The 24,038-nt window shown below is 30.1% G+C and overlaps 1 protein-coding gene across 2 annotated transcripts in view; it reads right to left on the bottom strand.

Annotated features, from left to right (window-relative positions):
- Positions 1–2,671: 2,671 nt before the first annotated feature.
- klu (klumpfuss) overlaps positions 2,672–24,038 on the bottom strand; it is a 61,064-nt gene continuing 39,697 nt past the window's right edge. For both annotated transcript variants that reach the window (XM_014434678.2, XM_014434677.2), the window contains exon 2: positions 2,672–4,885. In XM_014434678.2, coding sequence (XP_014290164.1) covers positions 3,403–4,722 — 1,320 coding nt within the window. In that variant the 5' untranslated portion in view covers positions 4,723–4,885 and the 3' untranslated portion in view covers positions 2,672–3,402. The remainder of the gene's footprint in view (positions 4,886–24,038) is intronic.

Raw genomic sequence — 24,038 nt, forward strand, 5'->3', positions numbered from 1 at the left:
AAAAAAAAACGAAACTGTACGAAACTGAAAATATTTAAATGAGAAAAATCGAATAAATACAAAAATCTCTGTTCCAGGCTAGCGGAAATAACTTAAAATTTGGTTGTAGCTGTAAGTTTAAATTAATTTCTGTCAATTGATTTTTCTATAAACATTTTTAGAAAAAAATGGTAAAAAGTTTCAAGAGGGTCTGTACCCCCCATGGCAGATTTTTAAAAGTCTATATTTATTATTATTATTGGCACTACAGACCGTGGATGTCCAAGGTGTACTAAGGAAAAACATCGCACGTTTCTTGACGTGGTTTTCATACGGTGGGTTCCTCACTCCCACGCCTAGTTTAGTGAGTGCCACCTATACGCTAACTGGCCTCACAAATGCTCGCAGGGAGGCTGTGAGTGAGTATTGTATAATTATATGCTTGAAAAAATCCCAGATAGGACCATCGGCCCTTTGGGTTGCTAGACAGGCGTGTTACCACGCTGCTACCGTCACCCCCATATACTATCCACAATTCTGTAAGTATTACAAATTTCTAAAAGATCATTATAAATAAACTGCATAATAGTTCATTTAAGAAAGATTAAATCATTCAATTCGATACTTCTTCTGATATAGTTTTCAGGAAAGCAATAATATATTTTTTCAAAAAGGAAAAAAAAAAAGAAATAATTTTGTGAATTTAATTTGATAATTGTCATTTATTCCTATTCTTAGGAAAATAATCACACTGCTTTATTGTCCATTTAACCTCTTACATTCAATACTTTCCTTGATACCGTTTTTGAAACTCCAATGTTTTCTAGGATTAATGGACAAATTAAATTTAGACACAAACATTTTAGAAAATGTCATGCATGATAAGTTGAATGGTGTAACTTTAATTATAATTTTCTTTACATATTAAATATACTATAATCTATCTCCTAGAACTTTTTAGGTACTTATTTGACTCTTTCTAGATAATTCAATAGCTAACAAGGATCTTAAGTGGGTGCTTATTAGCAAAGATACAGCAAACAACTTTTGTATTACACTTTGGCATCCAAGCCGGTTATGAAACTCGTGTATGTGGATAAACTAAACATTTTTCATTACGTTATTTGTTAATACAACAAGATAATTAATTTAAATAACAAACCTACCGGTGATAATTTTCAGCGTTTTTTTAAATTTTATTTTATTTACATATATATGAGGTGAGAAAAAAAAAAAACAGAAAAATAAAAGAAGAATCCAAGAAGGACTTTTTGTTGGTATTATGTGTTTGTTTGCATAGACACATACATATTCATAAACACTCTCTTCGCCACCTTATATTTTTAAGCCAATGGTCCAGAACTGATTACTTTTCAAATAGTTCATTCTTGATCTCACCCAAGCCTTTCATGTCCAAATCATTCAGACGTTATGAAAATTATTTCCAGGTCATATATATTTGTCTTAATAAACCCAAACAACATAACAGTGAAAACCACAAACACGAGGCAGTCAATATCCTAGTTGTATTGTGTATACTCGGTTTGTATCCATACAAACTTGAATATTTTTCATTGTTTAAAAGAAGAGGTACTAACTTCAGTCTAGAATTTACTGTAGGACTTTCCATATATTCATTGAAACTTATAATAAATCATTCCTTTGCATTTATTTTTTATTAATACTAAATTAGAAATTAGTTTTATGTTACATGCTTCACCAACCAAAAACCATAAAAGATCTTCTACTTCTTGCATATATATTATAGTTTTTCAAAAATATGTTTTCATATACATTATACATTTTTTGCATGGTGGTGAACTCTTTGTGTTGTTTTATTAATATAAAAATACCATTAGGTGTAATACTTCTCTAATACAAAAAACATTTATTGTTCATGAAATTTTTGTATTTAGGTTCTCAAATTATTTTGATCATTTAAATGTAAAACACAACGGTGACCAATTTTATTGGAAACATCAAGAGTATGCTTAATTAACAAAGGTTCAGTGAATTTTTTATCAACCTTAGCTCAGGATAGTAAACAACAGATGATGATAATGACAGATAGTAAAAATAAAAACAAAAAATCTTTTTTTTTTTTTTTTACTTTAATTAAAATTAAATATTATTTATATGGATTTAAGGACATGTGAGGAAAGGTTAAAAAATTAAAATAGAGATGTAAATAAGCTTAGTCAAATTAATTAGGCAGGTTTATTATTTTTTAAAATCATAAATGGTGGTAGACATGTTATGTTGTCAAAATTACAACAAAATACATTTTTGAAATATTATTGATGTAATTTAAACTTTTTTTGAGCAAACGGTGATTTATTAAATTTAAAAATTTGTAAAAATATATATGGATATGCAATTGAAAAAATATGTTCAAATTGTATACCTTTTGGAAGATTATAATATAAGAAATCACTATTTTTAATAATAAAATAATTTAAAAATAGCTGAAGACAAGGAGCAGTAGTTTAGATAAGTTATAAAGTTTTTATATACTTCAATAATACATTACAAATATTATTACATAGTTCAGTAATATTATTTGTAATTATTAAAAACTAAATAATAAATAATACTTAGTAACTATAAAAAATATATACATAAATAAAATCTAAACAAGTGTTCCTAGGCTTCGGCTAGTATAAAATCTGAAAAAATTTCAAAACTTGAAATTTATTTTCCATTTTCTATATATACATATTAAAAATAATTTATATAATACAAAAAGACATTTTAACAAAACTTCTTTAACATTATAAATTTACACATATCAAAAAAATAACTTAGTATCTATATACTACAGATGTGGCACAATATCGAAGAATATTTACAAATTTATCTTTCATAATGGTAAAAATTCATAAAAACGAATTTACAAAAATCCATATACATATTGTCATAAATTAACTCTGGATGATATGTCAATATCAGACGATAAATAATATACTTTTTTATAGATAAGTAATGCCCATCTTAAAGGTTTAACTATGTACAATAATTCATTGTTTCGCTTGTTTTTTCACAGGTTTCATATCACTTTTCTATTCTAATCGTGAGCATTTTACAATCATAACTAACATTAATTTTAAAAACATAATTGAACAACGATAAAACGAAACAAACAGTTGGATCTAAATTTGCATATATAGATATAAAAAGGAACAGACAACATTATGTATAACTATTCAGAAACAGTACAAAAATTTAACATGCATAATAATTTAAAAAAATACTATTCCACAATCTTGATGGTAAGTAAATAAATCAGAAACATGCCTCAGACATTACAGGTAAATATACGAAAATTATATTTTTGTGAACTGACAAGAAACGTTTATCTTTTAGGCAAGATTGAGCAAAAGTAGTTTAACGTGTTTAATACTATAGGATAGCGATACCGGTCAGTTAAGAATCTAAATGATTCATAGATGGCCTGCTATGAACATCAGGTACCAACAAATGCACAGCTGGCACAATATTACGTTCTTTGGTTTCTATGTCTTCGTGTGGTGACAGTGACTGTGGTGAGAGTTCATCACATTGTCCTGACTCGAATCGGGAGTGCGTCCGCATATGTCGAGTTATCATATCCCTTCTACAGGCAGCGTATGGACATTGAGGGCATTTGTAGGGCTTCTCTCCCGTGTGAGTACGCTGATGTGTAGACAAATGGTCAGACCGCGAGAACACTTGTCCACACACACGACAGGTATAGGGTTTGACTCCTGTATGAAGTCTCATATGCCTTGTAAGCATGTCGGAACGTGCAAAGGAACGTTGGCATACTTCGCACAGATATGCCTTACTTGAAGCGTCGGGCGTAGTCCGACTTTTATGCCTCGAAGCCATGTGTTTAGCTAGCCGATCGTGCAAACTGAACATCTGCCCGCAAACGGGGCAGACGTAAGCTACATCTGATCCAGGTGGCATCTCTTCAACAACGGGGGACACTTCCAGGTTGTACCTAACCGCCACTGACTCCTTCGTGGTCGGTGATGCGACATCACCTTTGACTACAGGTACATTGCTGTACATCGTGGGTATGATGAACGAATCCCCGGAGCTTGGTGAGGTGTCAGAACTCTTAGAGCTTTTCATGGACAGATCCAATGGCGAGTCCTGAAATGAATTGACGGAGGACCTCTCCGTCCTGGCTTCGAACCACATTGGCGCATCTGAATCCGAATGACACCTCCTTCTGAATATGTCTGGCAAATATTTAGAATGGAGATACTGCTCGAAGCTAAATATATGCGCAGCCATCGGAGGGGTGATCGGGGAAATTGTCGAATAACTATTTGGAACGCACTGAGGGCAAGCACATTCGCGGTGCCTCTCATCTTCTTCTATGGACCCTTCCTTTAACCTTAGTGGACTAAAGCTTATCTTAGGGGAATCAGCATTTGAACTATGAGAAGAAGAAGAGCTGAATACTTCTTCATCTTCTTCGGAATAATGCTCTTCCTTAAGTTTAAGGTTCTTCGTCAATGGTCCTAACTTCTCCAGATTATTGTTGATAGAGTGGAAGTTGTTGTTGAGGGGACTGCTGGCTTGTCCTGCCAACTTGTCCACTACCTGGCTGAGCCTTTTTCTCTTCCGCTGCTTACCACGGCCATGGTGATGATTATGATTAGCGACCAGAGGATGATTGTTGTTTCTAAATTCCGCATATCGCCGAAGAGGGTCGGATGTAGTATTTTCAATTTGGGTATCTGCCATCGTCATTCTACATACAGTCTTATACTTATTATCAAACGTAACAAGAAATTCAGCATCTCCAATCACAGCCTGGTCAAGCGTAGATCCATCATAGAAAAACAGGTATCCAATCAAATTTATAAAAACCAGCGTCTGACTTGTGTGAATGGAGCTTCGGAATATCGATCACCTGCAACAAAGAAAAAACAAAAACGTAAGAAACTGCTTTCAAAAATCAACAAAATACAAGTATTATAAATTTAAGAAATTTAATTAATAAAAGTAATAACCTATATTACTCAAAACGCATCGCACAAAACCTATTACAAATATTCTGAAAGTTATTTCTATCATATCCTAAAAAAAAGATTTATAGGATTTAATGACACAGAGACAGAGTTGTTCATAGAAAGTTTTACTCCGTTTTAGACCGGCCTACATAGGCTCCTTTCGTTGAATACATGTACATATACATGTAAATAATAATACATACACTTTCCATCTGATTAATTTAATTTAAAATAAAGAAAAAAGAACGTTTATTTATAGCTCATCTTTGGTCTTTGAGGAAACAAACTACTGATTAACAAACTATAAACAAATAATTACAACCACAACCATGATATTCTAACGGAGAATGCAACCTACATTTTGATTCATAATAAATCAATTTCAACAAACATAAACAACAATAAATATTAATTCCATATATATGGAAAAAATTATCGATATTTTGAAGTGCAGTTTCGCTAATTTGCTTTCTAAAAATATAGGAACGAAACTATCCTAATTTCCTGATTAATTTAAGATTTTTTTTTTGTTGTTGTTTAACATAATAAATTCAAGTCTAATAACCAGCATATGATAATACCTTTTATAAGAATATAAATATAAAGGATATAAGATAACAAAAATCAAGAATTAGTTCACTGAGGAGAAAAAAAAACATTTTTTTTATTTGTTATACGAGCGGTTGATATGGTAGAGAACCGCAATATTGTATGATTTAATGTTCATCGCCATTGTTTGGCTATAATATGCTTGTTGCATAAAAAGAAGTAATATTAATCTATTTCTAGGCATAGAAACAAACCTAGAATCTCAAAATTTAAACAATGTTAACATTTTGGATTAAACACTATACAATTCAGTAACTCGTCCGTATGGACAATAAGTTGGACGGTCCTGTGCGAAATGAGGAATTAAAGATGTTTCCTATATATATATATAAAATTGCAAGATATGGTAATACAACAAATAGTATATCAGTCAAAACGATACGGAGACGTTTAGGTATCCTGTAAAATATAAGCCACAAATTATTAAATCGCTCGATAAAGTTCTCAATAATTAATATTCTGCTATACAACTAATCTCAATTTTATTTAATGTTTTTTTTACAGATCATATTGATTAAAGTGGATTCGAATGTACTTTATTTCCTTGGTTGTAACCTGTTTCTGGAATGGTAACGCTGAACCAGGAAAGAGGAAAAAAATCAATTGGAACGTGTCAGCTATTACAGCTTTATTGGCTATATTCCTAATTTAACAGTTTAATGCGTGTACAGAGTGCTTTGTGAAAGCTAACGCCAACAATGCAGGCCTGGATAGGGCTCGGATTCCATCCCGGGCGGCTAGGAACAGAGGGTGACCGGAGGACACCGGGGTAAAGAAGAGAGGAGGGGAGAAGAGAAAAAAAGAAGAAGCTGAAGAAGAGGCTGATGTTTTGAAGGAACTATTCAAACAGTTTGTAGGGAAGGCATGGGTGTGGATAATCAGAGCATTGTCGTAAGGCTCGTGCCACACAAAGCGGTCTCGGGTCAGGCCTCTAAGAAGATTCTCTATTGATGGGATCGCGCCTCCACTACCGCCGGGGGACTTATTATCGGCAGCACGTCGGGGGCAAGGTCATCTCGGGGTGAAAGTATCCCAATCCGGCTACCGTGGAGAATCGCATCTTTTTAGCAAAAGTATCCGTTTGTTCTTGGCTCAAGGTCTTCCCTAGGTCTGTTGTGACCAAATAGTAAATTACAGGAGAGGAGGGTCTCTTCGCTATATATAAAATTCTTGTGTATTCATTTTTCACATGTCATCAAACAAAAGCTGATGTTCCCCAAGCCTCCGTACTCAGTCCATTATTATATATTACATTATTATAATATACTTCAGATGACATGAACATACGATTTTCTATCGACAAAGTTTCACTTTACAACGCCCATTGCCGTTTAAAAAAATATATTGGAATGAAAATTCCAATCAATGCTGAGAAATTTGTATTATGGTGTGGTTTATACCCTTCTATGTTGGAAGACATAACGCTGATTCGGAAATAAACCGAATTACCCAAGATAAATCCCTTGGACTAATCCTTCATAAAAGAATAAAAACGCATCCACACGACAAAAAAAATATATATAAAAAATTCTAAAACTACGCCATTATCAAAAATATCAAAATTGATTAATCATAAGGAAACTAGAAACCTCTAAATATACTTATAGGTTGTTCTTCCAAACCACGAAAATATTACCAGAATATAATTATTTTATAATTACTTCGATTCATGAAGATATTTCCTAATGTTATTAAAAATCATTATCAAAGTTCATCACGGAACCTCAGGATATACGTAATCAAAGATTGGAACAAATTCATTTTGGGCAGATTTTTTATCCATTTCGTCAATAGGATCAAATGCTTAATTAAGTTGAAAAAAGCTCTTTACCACTAATTAGGGGTTGAGTTCCTACCGAAAAAAAGAATGGTCAAATTTTCATCTTCTCCATCCGTTCGAAGCAGAGAACATCTCAAAATTATGAGTGGAGACTAAAAAAAGAAAAAAATCACTTAAGTATAAGTTCAATAATTTATCGGTCCTCCGAAATCATTCCGTGTAATTTAGGATCAATCAAGCTTTCCGGAACACTCTTCGAGGTGGTCCCCGGTGGGATTCCAATAAAGATTCAAACGCCTCATTGCTTGCGAATTTGAAACAACTCGTACCAAAGAGATTGTGAGAATTGAGATGAAAATAATCAAAGAGTATATTCATAACGGAATATTCAATCGATCAGTCTGATAAAAATATATACATATTAATTTTGAAAATATAGAGTAAATAAACATCTAATAAAAAAAAATACAAAATGTGGAGAAAAAATGCCGTAACAAGTATCGCAAAGCATTAAACCCTGTGCACGCTCAGGCAACATCCAGCTTTTTTGAACCTGATATTACTATCAACAAATACTAAAGTTAATAGTTGGAGGGTACTCCAAATAAATCTCCCTTAAAATTTAAGGAATGTCGCAAAAAGAATCACCAGGATTTGCAACAATTTATAAAAAGAAGGAAGGGAGAAAAATAAAATAAAAATTTAGCAACAAGTTGGATCGGATTACTCAACATACCAGAAATCTTAGAAGCATTGTCTGAAATCCGTCCTTTACCGAGATATTTTTTACTATAACTTCATAACGTAATTTTTTATAATAATTTTCGCTATTTGAACTAGATTCTCAAATCTTCAAATTAATTATAGATGATATTTCGTTATTTTCTCCCACCTTCCACCCTTCCCCAAAACGACTTACCTGCATATCACCAATATAGCCATTCTGTGGTCGTAAGAGGATGGACAATTCGATTGAAGATTTTATGATGTCGGAATAGATTTAGCTAATTTACAACTAAACTCTTCCGCAACACCTGCTCTATTTATTGCCAACCTCAAATAGAATCTGATAGAGCTCTACAATTTCAAAAATGTAGCAAGGGAACCGATAAGGTAACTGCTTGAAGGTGAACTCAAAAACGCTGATAGTTTATTTCATAAATTAGTTGCGTTCTAGGAACACAAGGCCGCGTGCCATTCCTTCTTCAATGATCACACCTGCAATTCTGCCACGGAACGGAGATTTCTCGGTTACACCACAACCTTTTTCTTTTTTCTCTAGTCTTTTTTTCATTTTTTTTTTTTTTTTTTTTAAGTTGTTATCAACTTTCATTGTATTGCTAGAAACCTTGCCGATAAACAGCCGTTTGAAAACAAGGATATGACGAAACAGATTTAAGTCCTTAAACGTAAAAAGAGGACCTTATCGATCCTAATCTAATGTATTTAAACTAATGGAATGGAATATAACTAAATTTTAAAATAAACAATAGCAATAGTTTACTAGATAGGCAAATATTGACTCAATCAGTAAAAAAATTAATATCATCAGTCAAATATCAGATTTTAAAACAGATCTAGTTCTCTTCCGATCCTTCAACGTTTTAAAAATAAAAAATAATTCATTTCGAATAACGTTGTATATCTCAAATCAACACTAAGTAGTATATTGATGTTGGTAGTGACTCTTTAAAATAGACAACAAAAAAAAACAATTAGGCAAAGTAGACATCGAGAACCTGGACAGCCAACAGTTGAACATGCTTACTCACCCCTCTTCATTACTATCATTCAATAGTAACTCCAATCGCACCTTTGAAAACTTCAAATCCTCATCCGGATCAATTAAAAAACTACAGGTGATAACATTCAAGTGCTGGATAGTAACAATGGGTTCCTTACATTAAATATTGGAACACCTAGATTCACTTCTACAGTGATATACAGTTCCAAATAATGATTTATACAATGTTATATTACAAGAATATTTTTTTATTTATTTATTTTTATTTTATTTTTTTTTTCATCATCATTTCTAGTTTACTATATGATTACGTTATCTTTAATTATTTTTTCAGTGACAATTATATCGAATTAATCAATTTGACGATATAAGATATAATGATATAAGCATCATATTTTAAAATGCATTTACATAAAATTTGATTATTTAGTTATAAAAAATCCACCAGACATAATCCTTCTGTTCTATAATTGTTATGCTTAAAATTTTATTAATCAATAAATTTACATATTTATTCGATTTTAAGTAGATATATCTTAATATTTTATTTCTGCTGGTAGCTGATATTATTTTTGAGATAAATAAATAATTTTAGAACTTAAATTGCCACAATTTTAAAAAAATGAAATAGCAGTAGGACAAACAAATCAAGATTCAGAAGGAAATCTTGTATAAACGTGAAATTTGTAAGTAAATTCTCTGAAAAGAATAAACTAAATTCAACAACAAATTATCTAGTTACGTACTAGGAATATTTCTTTGCAATAAGTAATAAATAACTGAAAATAATCTAAAAACGTCAATACATTCCTTTTAGTTACAAATTGATTTCATTATTTTTCGCTAGTTCTACTTATTGCTAGTATTGCCATAAGAAAATAGTTGAATGGGACTGAAAGTTGTTCGTAAGATGTTCCATTTAAATATGTCGGATCTTTAGAAAGAGATAAATAGAAGTAAGATGGTTGAAAACATTCCGAAAATTCTGGATGATTAAATTATAAGATATATATATAAAGTAAAAGAAAGAAAATATGACAGGTATATAAGAGACGTAACAACTAGGAAGAGATGATGCAGATGGAGAGGAAACAGGTTCTGAAGGGTGTCGCCCGCGACCTGGTGGCAGCTCCTGGAACTAAACAACTAGCTTCCCTCTTTTTATTATACGGCTTGCTCACTGTTAATTAGAATTAGTTACTAAGTTTTAGTAACTGCCGCTACTATAACTCTGTCTAGAGTGATTTTGGTAAGTTTTTTTAAACGATGAAAAATAAAAATTATTTAGAATTTTTTTAATATAAGGATCCAGAATAATTTATTTTATTGATACACAATCCAAAAATTTCCTGAATTTAATTAAAATCATTTTTAGCACACTGTCATAAAAAAAAAAAAAAAAAATTAAATTCTAATATTTTAAGGAAGAGAAGATGTAGCAGTATTTTCCCAACCCTTCTTGCTTCAGCAGTAGGGACCAATGAATTGAAATTGATATATTAAAAATATATTACCAAAGTTAGTAATTAGTAAAAATATCATTCGTATTTACAAAACAATGACTATGCAAATAAACCAAAATAGTAATTATTTAATTTAACAACTTATGAAATTAAGAAAGATTAAAAACAATTCAACTGAAAGTTTATTAAAGACAAATATTCCATAACGAATTCATTAGGCAAATTTTCTATAACGAAATCGAATACGCAAAAATAAATTAAACCTAATAAATTATTTTCATAAAATTAAAAGCTACAATATCCTATACCGAATCGGAATAATTTAAAATTTTTTTTAGTAATATATGATATAAAATTTAAATATTGAAAAAATGTCATCGATATGAAATTAGGTGGATTACAAATATTAATAGCAATAAATTAAATTTTTTAAGTTATAATGTCAACTAAAAAACATGAAAAACTTGAGATTTTTCTTTAATGGTTTATAAATTATTAGATAAAATTAGATTATAAGATAGAAATAACAAACTTGAAAATCATATTCTTTGCGATTCTGCTTTGAGTATGCAATAAACAAACAAGTAGAACTTTGGTTGAACATTACTGCATGGACTGTTATGCCAAACCCAACCTCCACAAACCAAGGCATAAAGCTATGTGTGGAATACAACGAGAAACGTAAAAGTTTCAGTAAATTATCTAATTCAATTTTTTTAAAAATCATATTAATATTATATTTTGATTTAAATTACGACTTTCATAAAAATAAAAAGATTAGACTTTAACGTTAAGACACACTAAATTTCAAATCATTAGTTCACATTCAACACAATATGAGTGGCTTAAAATTAATACCTATTTTCTAGGATAAAAACAAATTTTTAGGATGTACAATTAATATTTTAATTATAATACTTAACTTTTTACCGATTAAAACTTTTATTAATTATATAATAAAGAGGAGAATATAGTATAAAACTAAAAAAAATTATTAATTTTCCTAATATATTAGTACTTTCCGATTATATCAACGAGATAACGATCAACGTTTATGCAATAGAGAAATTTTCCATCCACCTTAACCCCACATCCTGCCGCATACAATACTACTATTTAAATTGCTTTTGAGGACCATGGGTGCACGATTGAGAAATCTTCAATGACAAAGCACTTAGATAAATTAGATGAAAACTGCTGGACAGAAATCCTTATAACCTGTTTTAAACCTTTAAATAATGTCTTATTTCGCTGTAAATTAAACATAATTTTATTTAATTATCATTATAATTTTAATTATAAAAATATATTAATAAAAATAATTAGTTAATAATCATTAACAAAAATTACATATATCAACAGTCAAACAACTTATATATAATGTCACAAATGATGAATGACTATCCAACCAACAAATCTTCAGTATTTTTTAAACAAATTATTGTACGATAGAGTAAAAAATTATATAAAAGACATATCTATCATTCTAATAAGTTATATTATGATAACTTATTATATTGATAAACAAATAATTAACTAAAAAAAAAGAGATAAGTTATTAACGACCTCTATGCCATTGGAGTATTCGTTCCCATATAAATAATTTTGCTAACGATGTAAGGATAAAATAAAAATAGTAATAAGTATTTCAAAAAAAGTGCATAAATGTCAGTCGATAAGTTTGCGATTTATTATGCGATTAAATTTTTTTTCTGTTTAATTCGTAGTGAAACGTGAAATAGCACATCGAAATAAATCTTCACAGCCTGACGTCTGAAAACACTTAATGTACGCTAGAATTTCCATGGATAATGCAACCAGAGGTATAATAAAAAACTAAATGCACTAAGATTCAAATAAAGCCGTTAATTTTTAGTACAAAAATAATTATTTCATTCATGATTTAATGATTCATTTTCTGATTGCGGATTAATGATCAAGAAACAGGCAATATCAATTTTTTGTTCAGTTCGAAACAGAAACAATTGAAAAAAAAATAAAAGAAACTTTGAATTCGAATAATCAAATAAATTATAGTTCATATATTATAATTATGGTCCATTGAAGGATGATTTCGAAATAATTTACAGGCGATTCTTCCTATTTTAATAAATACATTTTTTTTTCAACAGAATGAGTGAATGTAGTGGTTTCTTAGAATCAATCAGGACTCGAGAAAAATCATTATAAAACTAATTAAAACAATCCTATAATCCTGTAATCCATCGCATTCAATTATTTACCTATAATCAATTTTAATAAAAACATGGAAATAAAACACACATAAAAATGACATCGAACGACAGAGAAATTGACATGTAAAAAAACTGATCATTTTTTCAAGTTAACAAACGTTTAATATTTTATAAAAAGAATTGTCTTCAGGATCGAAAAAAATCAGAACCTCACCACAAAATTCGATAAAATTTTCTGAGTTACTATATTTTGGTTCCTGTACTTAGATGGGTCCGAATTCCTCCGCTCCATATAACGCTGGACAAGCACGAAGTAATTTTAACAATAAAATCTCCAGTGATATCCTAACGCATTCAGCACAGATGTGATTCACACAAATTGATTTCAGAAAGGATACCGGACCCGAAACCCTAAATTAATAAAACACTTTACTGCAGTAATAACATATTAAAATATCTATTAATAATAAAAAAAAACAGTTGCCGTAAATTAAAACCTCCCTTTCAATTATAATACGATCATGACTAGGACCAGATTAACACCGAACCTTTGCCCGAGCCGGGAGAAATATATCCGAAACGATTTCTCACTGTCCCAAACCGGCGGTGGCCATTTATCCCAGCGGATGAAAAATGTCAACATAGGAACAAGAAGGAGCCAGTGTAAAAAACCGCTGGAGTATATAGTCCGTATCCCCCATCCTCGGACCGAATACACATAATTAATAAATATATTTCTCCACTCCGCCCTCGACTAATCTATGGCTCTTGATTAATTTTGAAAAATGCCGCTTCTATGCCCCTCGCTCTGGATTTATTCGAGAGAATTATTTTCAACGTTCCAGGATTTGCATTTCTAAACGTTACCATCTCGCTGTATTTATCTCGAATAAGCGCCAGTCACGTTGTGCACGTATTATTACAAGTTTTTTTTTTCATTTTAACGACTCAGTTTAGATAAAGCTAATTGGTAAAGCGCTATGTAAAATTCAAACTACAACGCCAATGTGGTAGATACAACGCCAATCAGAATTAGTGGATTAATATTCAATTGCGGGAAAGTAGGTAATTAGAATTCGGTAATTTTATTTTTAATCTACACTTTAAAATTCCAGATTGCAATTACCATCGTTTTCAATTAACAAAAATAAAAAAAGTTGATATACAAAATATTAATATTACAGCTACAATCTATCAACAGTAAATTATCAATACTCAAAAAGATTAAACAAAAACATACTACCTCATTTATATTTTTTATCTTAAACATAATATTCTTATACACATATTAACATGAAAGTATTTTCAAATAGTGCATTAGAAAACATATAAAAATTGTATACATTTTTTTCTGAGGCATTATGATAATACACCTTCTGTGAAACCCAAAATAAACCGCATTTTCCTTCACCAAAACCAGTATCTAGTAATTAAAGATACATACAGACACTACAACAAATTAAAGAAAGATAGTTCATCATAAGTAAAAAACTAACGATGTTTTAAAATTGTATTACGGGTTTTATTACGACTTATGGTAATCTTTCTGTTTCTAGGCGATTTTCGTCGATGACCAGACGTGATTATCTATATCAATGACAAAATCAGATGTATTTTTTTTTTTCAATCGTTTAACCTAAATACTATTATTAGAGGAAAGGATGATAATGAATATGCAGCTATCTTACGGTTGTTCAAGGACGTAACCCGATCGGCTTCAACGCAATAGAAACAGAACTGCAAAAATACAACCACCACGGATCCAATATTAGCATTATGCAACATAAAGAAGAGTATTTATAATTCGATAAACTTAAAAAAACAACATGGAGTGATTTAAATAATATCGCTGATCCTGCTATGACAGAGACGTCGATATGAATAAAATTAAACTCGCCCCATATATTACAGGTAGGAGTTATTGAAATTTATTTTTCGAACGGTTAGCTCTAAAGGAATTCGATCCCCGCCGATTGAACTTTAAAAATTTAAAACGCAATCTCAACCATTTAAATGGCAGAAAGTAATCTATAATCTTGACAACTGGTCGCTAGCAAGATTAAAAGCGGTACCCGGTTGAGGATTGATGTTGGTGACCTCCCTTGCGCACTAATAGATCATCAGCGCAACATTTTAATAATGCCACGACACAGTGGAATAGTCCAATCAGAGGCGTCTTGGAGACTCCTTGGCTGGAAGTTTCTTCCAACTGCGTCCGAAGGGGCTTTAAAGAATAAATTACAGGGAGGCAAAGGGATGCGGTTGTCCGCTTCGAGCTTTATTTAAATGTTAATGAATTCAAATCCACGGATTTCATACTCCGTCTGATATAGACGTCAAGAGATGAAGTGCAAAGGGAAAATTATAGGTTAGGAGCAAGTGGATTATTTTTCATTTTGGGGTTTCTCCCCGGCCGCCTGTAGATCGGTGGTCCGGTTTCTTGGGGGCACATCCAATCGGACCTTATCGTACCCTTCATCTGGTCCTACCTAACAGATCTCGGCATCCTCAACATTCTTGACGGGAGACGCGCTCTGTCAAAAGTCGGATTAAAAACAGGTGTGTGTATTTAGAATAACATGTTTGAGATATAAATCGAAAGAGGACATAGACCTGGTACCAAGTGAACAACGAAGCATTGATCCTATAAATGATTTTAATTAATTTGAAATAATTATATTTACCGCTATCCGGAACATCTAGTCCTTTGATATCCAAACGGTCAACTAATTGATTACAAAGTAAAAACGTTCTGTTTGGGATAGATCTTAAAGATTCTAAAATATTTTAATTGAGCAAAATCAACATTTTTGTAAACTTTTCTTTAAAGTTGAGTCAATAATGTTTTCAAGAATTTCCATTTCGCAATCTAAACTCATAGCAGATATTTCCTTTATTTCACTATTAGATATACATAGTGTTTTTGTTGTGAAATGAAAAATTCATAGAAACAGTTTATATAAAAACACAGAAGAAATGTGCGTTAGTTTAATGAAAAATGTTCATAACAATTTTCAAGATTTGACAGAAAAGGGCTCCTTTGAGTCACTCAGTATATTAGTTTTTTAAAAAATAAATTGTATCTAAAAATGGTCAAGAACAAAAGGTGGTACTAGATCCTTTTTAGATCGAATAAATAATAATAATAATAATTTCAATTAAATGATACGAAAAATTATTAACACAATGTTGTAAAATCTAACAATTAACTAATTTTTATTTTTCCCTTTCGAGCATTATTGTTTTATCATAACAGTGGTAAGCATTGAAATTATCGATTTCGGTCTGTTATCAATTCCTAAGATCTACTTAATATCTTCGAACATTCGACAAACGGAGTACCAAGGAAGAGAATTAAGGTATCACATAAAAATTGATTATATATTTTGATAAAAAACTTAAACTTTTCATCACTGGAATAGTGTAATAGGTCATGCAAATGTTTTCTTAATTTTATTTCAGGATTGTACTGATACTAAACATTGGGAAACTCCTTTAAAAAAAAAAAATAAAAATAAAGGATTAAACAACGTAAAAATTAGAGAACAAAATAAACTAACGCCACTGGCCAGTAGTCGAAGGCTGTAAACATACAGTGGAGGACATGTTGAGATAAGGGGAGGATATATTGCCCGGGGGATACGTTATGACTGAAGCCACATTATCAGCTGATGAAGGTAGATAAAAAAATACAGGAACACATGTAGGAGAAGAATTTTGGCATCCATTAGTAAAAGTGACTAACGACCTACAAATCATCTGATACGAATCGATATTTTATATTTATCATGGAATCTTTGGGATCTTCAGATGAAGAGCGAGCCAGAGCGAACGGATCAACGATAAGATGAAAAGCTGTGATTATGCTTCGTAAATATATTTTCAATAATATAAAAAAAATAAAGAAAAAAATAAGTAGCTTCATGAAATTTTGCTCAATTCACATTCAGAGAAAATTAATGAGTGTTTATGTAAGGGCACAGGCTATCGATTATAGACTCTATCAGCAATTAACAATCAATTTAACAATATAGGAAACCGGAGACACTACTTACATATAAATATTTTGTAATATTTAATTTTCTAGTTTTAAAAAGTTAGAATCGTCCTTAGTTAGGTTCATGGCTATTAAGTTATATTTTTTTCTCAAAAAATTTTCCTTTTTACAATGCCTTCTTCAATACAATTTTATCTCAACATTTTTTAGCTGAGACGAGTCAACTAAATTACACGATTTCGAGAATAATACACAGCCATGAATCTAAACAATAAAATGAATAAATAAAAAATATAATGACAGATAAATTACTACTTTTTAGATCAAAATGAACGAGAGTTACCGATTTATATATATAAATATATAAGAAATAAATAAATAAGAAACTCAACATGTTGTCAAATCGTTTATTGTTTTTCACCAGAAAGTGTAAGCGCTCTTAAATCATATGTGAAGCATCACTAATTTCTTTAATTTTTTTATAATCAATTCTGCGAGGTATTGATTAAAAATGAAATAACACCCGATTTATATATTATTGAACTGTTCTTAACCTATAGAACCGAAAAGTCATTTTTTTTTTCTCATTGATTGTGTCATGAATACTTTCGCAAGCAGTTATAATGTAAAAATAAATTGAATATATAAAATCAAATTTTTTATTTTTATTATTATAACCTCCTTGAAAGATTGTACATTTTCATTCTGAATACACTAATACCAATAACTGATAAAAAAGAAATTTGACACAATTTACTAAAAATGTTTACTACTTGGATAATAATTCTATAATGCATACAGATAAAATAACGTATTTTACTAATATAAAAAATTAAAAAAAGAAAGAGAAAATACAACGGAAAATTGAACAATCAATTAATATGTAAATAAAAATTAAAATATAAGTGAATGAAGATATATGACATTTTAGAAAAACAAAACATTTTTTTTTTGGTTTGAGCAATTTTATATACTCTATTTGACCTAGAATATTATTTAAATTTTTATAAACTTGTAAAGTTTTCTAACTAAAGTTGTAGTAAGTGAAGAAGAAAGTCGGGGGTGCGAAAAAAAAAAAATAATAAATTGAAATTTGAAAATAAATATATATTCCATGGTCATTAATAAACTATTTTTTATTAGTAATTCATTGTTATGTATATTTCCAAATTTGTTAGTTTATAATTTTAATTTTATGTTTCTTTCAATGATGGTTGTTATATGTTTTTTTTATAGCCCAGATGAAACTAAGATCGAAACGTTGGCATAGATATATAATTTTTTGTTTATTGTTTTTTTGTGCTGATCGCACCCCTCCCGCCGACTATCTTCTCCACTTATTAATCTACGACCAACTATCTACACTTCATTAAGTTTTAATAATTTTCAGAAGTTGGAAAATGGGTTTCCTTTACTAAAATAGGAATAATTGTTTTTTTTTAACATAAGAACACCTTCATCCACGCATATTTTTAATAAATAGTAGTTGATAGCTTGGATAAGAGTTATTTCAAGTAAATATCTCTAAATTGTAAACCATATACTTTTTATGGATTAAGATGAAAGCGGAAAATTAGTTTTCTACCCAAGCCTTCCAAATCTAAGTACGATTTCCTACATTATGGTATTCAAAATAGAGTATGGAATAAGTTCATATCTAACTACAGTAGCAGTAATGATGGATAGGGTCGGGAGTAAGTCAAGAAATGAGCTAAACGTCTTCGTAATTGGCGATTAAAAAGCAGCCGGCTCAAGAAATTGGAAGGCCAGTTGGCAAGTAATAACTCAAGTGCTTGCCAGCCTACGCGACAGATATCCTCTGGCCACTGAGTCCAAGTACCAGTTTCCTTATCCGTATAGTGCTCCTCGGTCAGTGGGAGGTCTAGTATAAAGCTAATAATCACTCAGAGCTTAAAGATAAAGTAATCACTTAGTACGATTTTATTCCCTAATTATTTAAACAAGCCGCGGATAGTGGGATTAAAGCTTCGAAATAAGGATAGTCTGATAAACGGTATCTGAATTCTAAAAAAACAAGATATTTCCAATTAATTAGTTTAAATAATTGATAATGAAGTTAATATTCGATTGATTCTCTACGGTTATTTCATTTGTATACCACTTATACAGCATATTACTTTTTTGCATACAACATTTTGAGATGTAATTTAGATATTTTACTAACAATTTTTGCAGATTTGAAATTGTAATACATCTACGAAATTGACCCTTATTAAATATTGAAAAAAAATAATAATATAAAATAAATCTTTCAAAGAAATAATAACTTTTTTTTTCAAAGCATTATATTTAGTATAAAATAACGATCAATTCTTTTAAAAACGTTGCATATTCTGGAATTTCATTTTTTTTTTTTTTTTAACGTTTACAACGAGCATTTTCATGTTCTGTGAATAATCTATGTACAACATTTTGCATCCTAAAACTCTCCGAATACATGAGCTTTAAGAAATATTTCTAAATAAAAAAAATCAATTACAATTATTTATAACCGAACTACGAAACCTATTAATTCCTAATACTAATTGAAGAACAATGTACTTTGTTTGTTTAATCTTCTACATTAGTTTTAAATAAAACCGAAACAAATACACTTCCCTAACGAAAATAATATCGAAAAAAAAATAAAATAAAATAATAAGCAGTTTCCCATCATACAATAAAATGATTCCATTCGATTTCGTAATCAAAACAGACTGTAATATTACAGAGAAATATATATGGTTTTTTAACAGTTAAATAGTAGCAGAAATTAATAGGACAAAAACTGATAAAATACAATATATATATATATATATATTACTACAACAGAAGGTAATTACACTGTTATTTATAAAAAAATATATCACAGTGTGCATCAATGCGAGTACTAAACCTCAGGAAATTTACTAAGGTTATCCCTGATCTTTAATTTAACATTTTTTGGGAAACCCGAATACCCGAGGCATATTTACAACTGTATAGATGTATATTAAATTTATTATAAATAAAAATAGTATAAATGGACTCAAATAACAACTGATATAAAAGCAATTGGATCCTAAAAATCACAATTTTTATTGAGTCTATTAATTACTGAGAAAATAGCGTATTCTCCTGTATTAAAACCAAATAAAAAAAATTAATGTTTTAAAGGTGTCAAATACGAAATAACTACATGTGCACTGTTATTATGTTACGATGTACATAACTTATATATTCATGGATTTCTGCGAAAATAAATTAATTTACAATGGTACATTGGGATAAGTACTTAATAGGCATTTTTTATTATTTGAAAATATATTTCTTGTAATAATATAATAGTATTTTTAGAATAATTTATTGATTATTAATTATTTACGTTATAAAAGTAAGTTTATAAGATGTATAATTATTTCACTAAACCATACATGGACTTAGGCTTGCCAAATTTAAGGACCTGCTAAAAAGACACACGTTTGTAAAATAAATAAAAACATTTTAATAACCAATTTTAAGTATGACTTATATACGTTTTAAGGACAATAATGGGGAAAATAGCATTCTAATGGAGCTCGGAAAAGCTGAGGAGAAAGAGGAATTGGATGAGGGACCTTCTAGTCTGAAAAAATTATTTTAATATTAGGAAGATGCTTTAAAGAGAGATTTTTATTTATTTATTTATTTGTATTCTCATTTTATTTTAGTATGAATGTGATCATTCATCACTATTACCTATTACCCACAACTGTGTGGCAGATTGTAATATCTTTTAAAATCGGGAAGATGCATCTGTCTGTCTACAATATGCCTACCCATACAAAATGGTATCATCTCACCAGCTTATTATATTCAGTGCCAATAAAATGAATGTAAAAAATCATATTTAATACGATCTAATAATTCTTTTTAGTAATTTCTAAAACTAAAGCCTCGAACATAGATAAAAACCTTCTACGTGGGTCAAAAAATATCTTTGAAATAAATAATATACTTTTATTATTTTGAGAACTTTTTGCATCCTTATCCTTCAAGTTAATACTATACCTAACACTAAAATTATATAGATTTATTTATCATTCATAAAAAAATCATTAAGCAAAGGTTATAGCGAATTATGGCGTTTATATTGTGATATAATGTATCTCAATTATAAAATTTGTATGACGAAGGTCTTGACTTCAATTTAAAGTCAGATCAACCCTTGTCGGCGGCAATCGCACGGTTTTTCAGACCGGTTCCCCAACCCTCGCTTGAAGCTTTGAAACATACCACGAAAAGAATAGGCGTGTTGAGGAGATAAAGAATCCAGTTGAACAGGATGCAACAGAATCGCCTAGCAATTACGAAACTGGAGCAAGGCGGCAATGAATGGAGATGGATAGTGGCAGAAAGGGAGGCCAGTCTAATTGCAATAGTTAAACCAAGCTTGGGTGCCTTTCAGCAATGTCCACGCGCATTTAGGGCATAGCTCGCAACCGATCGGAGGCGCGCTTAGCGCAAAATGGTCGGCATTAGGGATACCTATTGGACCTGTCGGGGCCGATGGTTGTACCTATGCTCCATTAATGAAAGAAGTCGAAGGCCATTTCGTCGCAGTCTTGCAAAATGTATGACGAGAACGTTCACTTCTTGTCAAATGAGCACAAACGCTGAAATAACCAAGTGTTAATAACTAAAATTTTAATAGAAGGAAAAGAGTATACACTGGAATGAAATCATCATAATAAGGAACATTACTGAACGGTATAATATCAGAGAATGTCCTCAAGAAATTTCAACAACAAGTAACATGCTTAGACACCTATGCTTAGACACCTATAGCCAATAGACCTAGGTAACATTATTTTTATATAAAATAATGACCTGATTCCTCTTTACGTATAAGTAGCTTCTGCTGTTTCACACGTTTGTTTATCTCGTTTCGAAATTAGCTGCTGTCACAACATACAACCAATTTTGGAAATTTAAGCAACAAGGAGAATATCTTTAATTAAAAAACATATTTTTATTATTTAATAATTAATTTATATAAAAAGGTTAATAAAAAAACATCAGAGTACTACTTTTACCACTAGAATGATAATTTAGTGTGAAAACTATTTCCTTTTAAAAACTCCATTAAATTATAAGAAATAATAGAATGATAAAAAACATTTTATTTTTTCATTATTACATAAAATCAGAATATTCCAATATTCTCTTCATTATTCTACTTTCTTGCAATATCTATTAAACCCCATCTTCTGAACTGTTAATTTTATGCTTATAAATCTTATTACTTTTCTATAAAGGTTATATATCACTGTAATTTTTTTTTTTACATTTAATAATAGTTGACAATAGCCTAGAAGCCATGAAAAGAAAATTAAAAAAACAATATAGGAATAAGAAGTTCAAGTAGTGGTAAAATGAACTCTGAAAAGTTAAATTTAAAAAAAAAGAAAATATTGTAAGAAATGTTTTATGAAATATATATCAAAATTTAATATACCCACTTCCCAAAAATAGAGATTTTATTGAAATTTTACAGGTACAACTTATTGTGTTTCAAAATTCAAACTTTTCCTTGTCAATGAATAATACAATTTTTTTATAATAAGAATTTTTTAAAAGTGGACATATTGAATTTTGATAGACAATTCCTTAACATAACCGTGTTATATCGTTAGTATTCGAAATAAATATGCTACGGAGGTTTACAACAAATAATCATATTTATCTGAAAACAGTTTAAAAATTAAGCTTCCTAAAAAAATTAAAATCAATACCTATTTCTGTTCTAATTAATGTATTTATTCAATCTTCAGTCAGTAACTGTGTACTGGATGTATCATAACCTTAAAAACTAATTAAATGCAGACCTAGAAATGAGGCGAGAGCAATCCATCTTGGAAAATCGAATCAAATGAAAAAAAGGAAACGAAATGGACGATTCTTCTTTCTGAATTTTTAAATCAAATTCTTCTTTTTGAATTAAACTTCAATTCAAAACAATTTAATACGATCGGGCTACTACGGGGGACTACTCTGCTAGTTTTTAATACACAAAATTCCTATTTCTTATGCGGACTACAAAGACCAAATAAGCTATGGCCGAACTAGCCCCATACAATCTCTTACTAGCCTTTGAGATTCCTATGCGTAAGTCACAGGCTACACCACAGCAGCTACGTGAGGCTCCTTCAAACCGAACCAATAGAAATAACAATCGATTAGACCCGCCTATAAGAACCTCTGTGCTGTCGAGTGGCCCAACTTACGCCCTCCTAAAGCCTTGGTTAAAAAGCTTTGTCGGGATTTTCTTCCTTTTGATTACGCGCTAATGCTGTAGTCAAGACGTCTTGGCCAACCTGGGATAATTTATGCAAAACAGGACCAAAAGAGATTTACAAGAAGAATGTTCGAGAAATATAATATGATGTATATTTCTACTTTTGCAATGTTAATAAAATAAATTGCAAAATTTGCAAGATTACTGTTAATGATTACTTTGATTCAAGATTTTGTAGAAAACATGCATAGCCGGCTCTCAGGATTAAACCGGGTTAAAAGCAATTGAATGAATGGTGAGTAACGAAAATATTGATTAGATAAAAATAAAAAAAGTAACTGACTTCAGGTTTGTTAAAAACAGAAAAATCGTTTATAAACTTAAATTAGTGTTCTAAGAACATTAAAAATTTTATGGTATATATTACATGCTTCGATCCAGACGAGGACGGATAAGCGGGATTTAACATGTTTCAAAGTACTTTTTTAATACCCAAAATTTGATGGGTTCATTTGAGGGGAATAGTTGAAAGCTTTATTATATAAAATATTATTAATTTTCTTTATAAACTTTACAATACCGTTATAATTCACTATATAAAATACACCGGTTTAACCGGTTTTCAGGTAATAGCAGGTGCTAAAAATTTATTAAATTAATAAAAGGTATAGAAAACAAAACGATTTGGTAAAACAATGCAAAGCGGCTGACTTCTATAGCAAATAATTCTTTCCCTTAATTTAAATTACAACATATTTACAAATATATTTTAATCTTAAATTATATTAAATTAGTTGAAAAAAATTAATTTAATTTAGTTAAATTAAGTAATCGTTATATATTATAGCACAATCTATTCTTAATTCAAGTGATCGACCTAAGAAACCAATAAATGGGGATTTGATGTTATTACCAAAATTGTTAGTTGTAACAAAACTACAAGCGAGTTATGGTTTTTATCAACTAATGAGAGAAATTTTAAATATATTCTATTTACTAATTAGAATTA

The sequence above is a fragment of the Halyomorpha halys genome, unplaced genomic scaffold, assembly GCF_000696795.3.
Source record: "Halyomorpha halys isolate HHAL.00 unplaced genomic scaffold, Hhal_1.1 Scaffold1410.1, whole genome shotgun sequence".
NCBI lineage: Eukaryota > Metazoa > Arthropoda > Insecta > Hemiptera > Pentatomidae > Halyomorpha > Halyomorpha halys.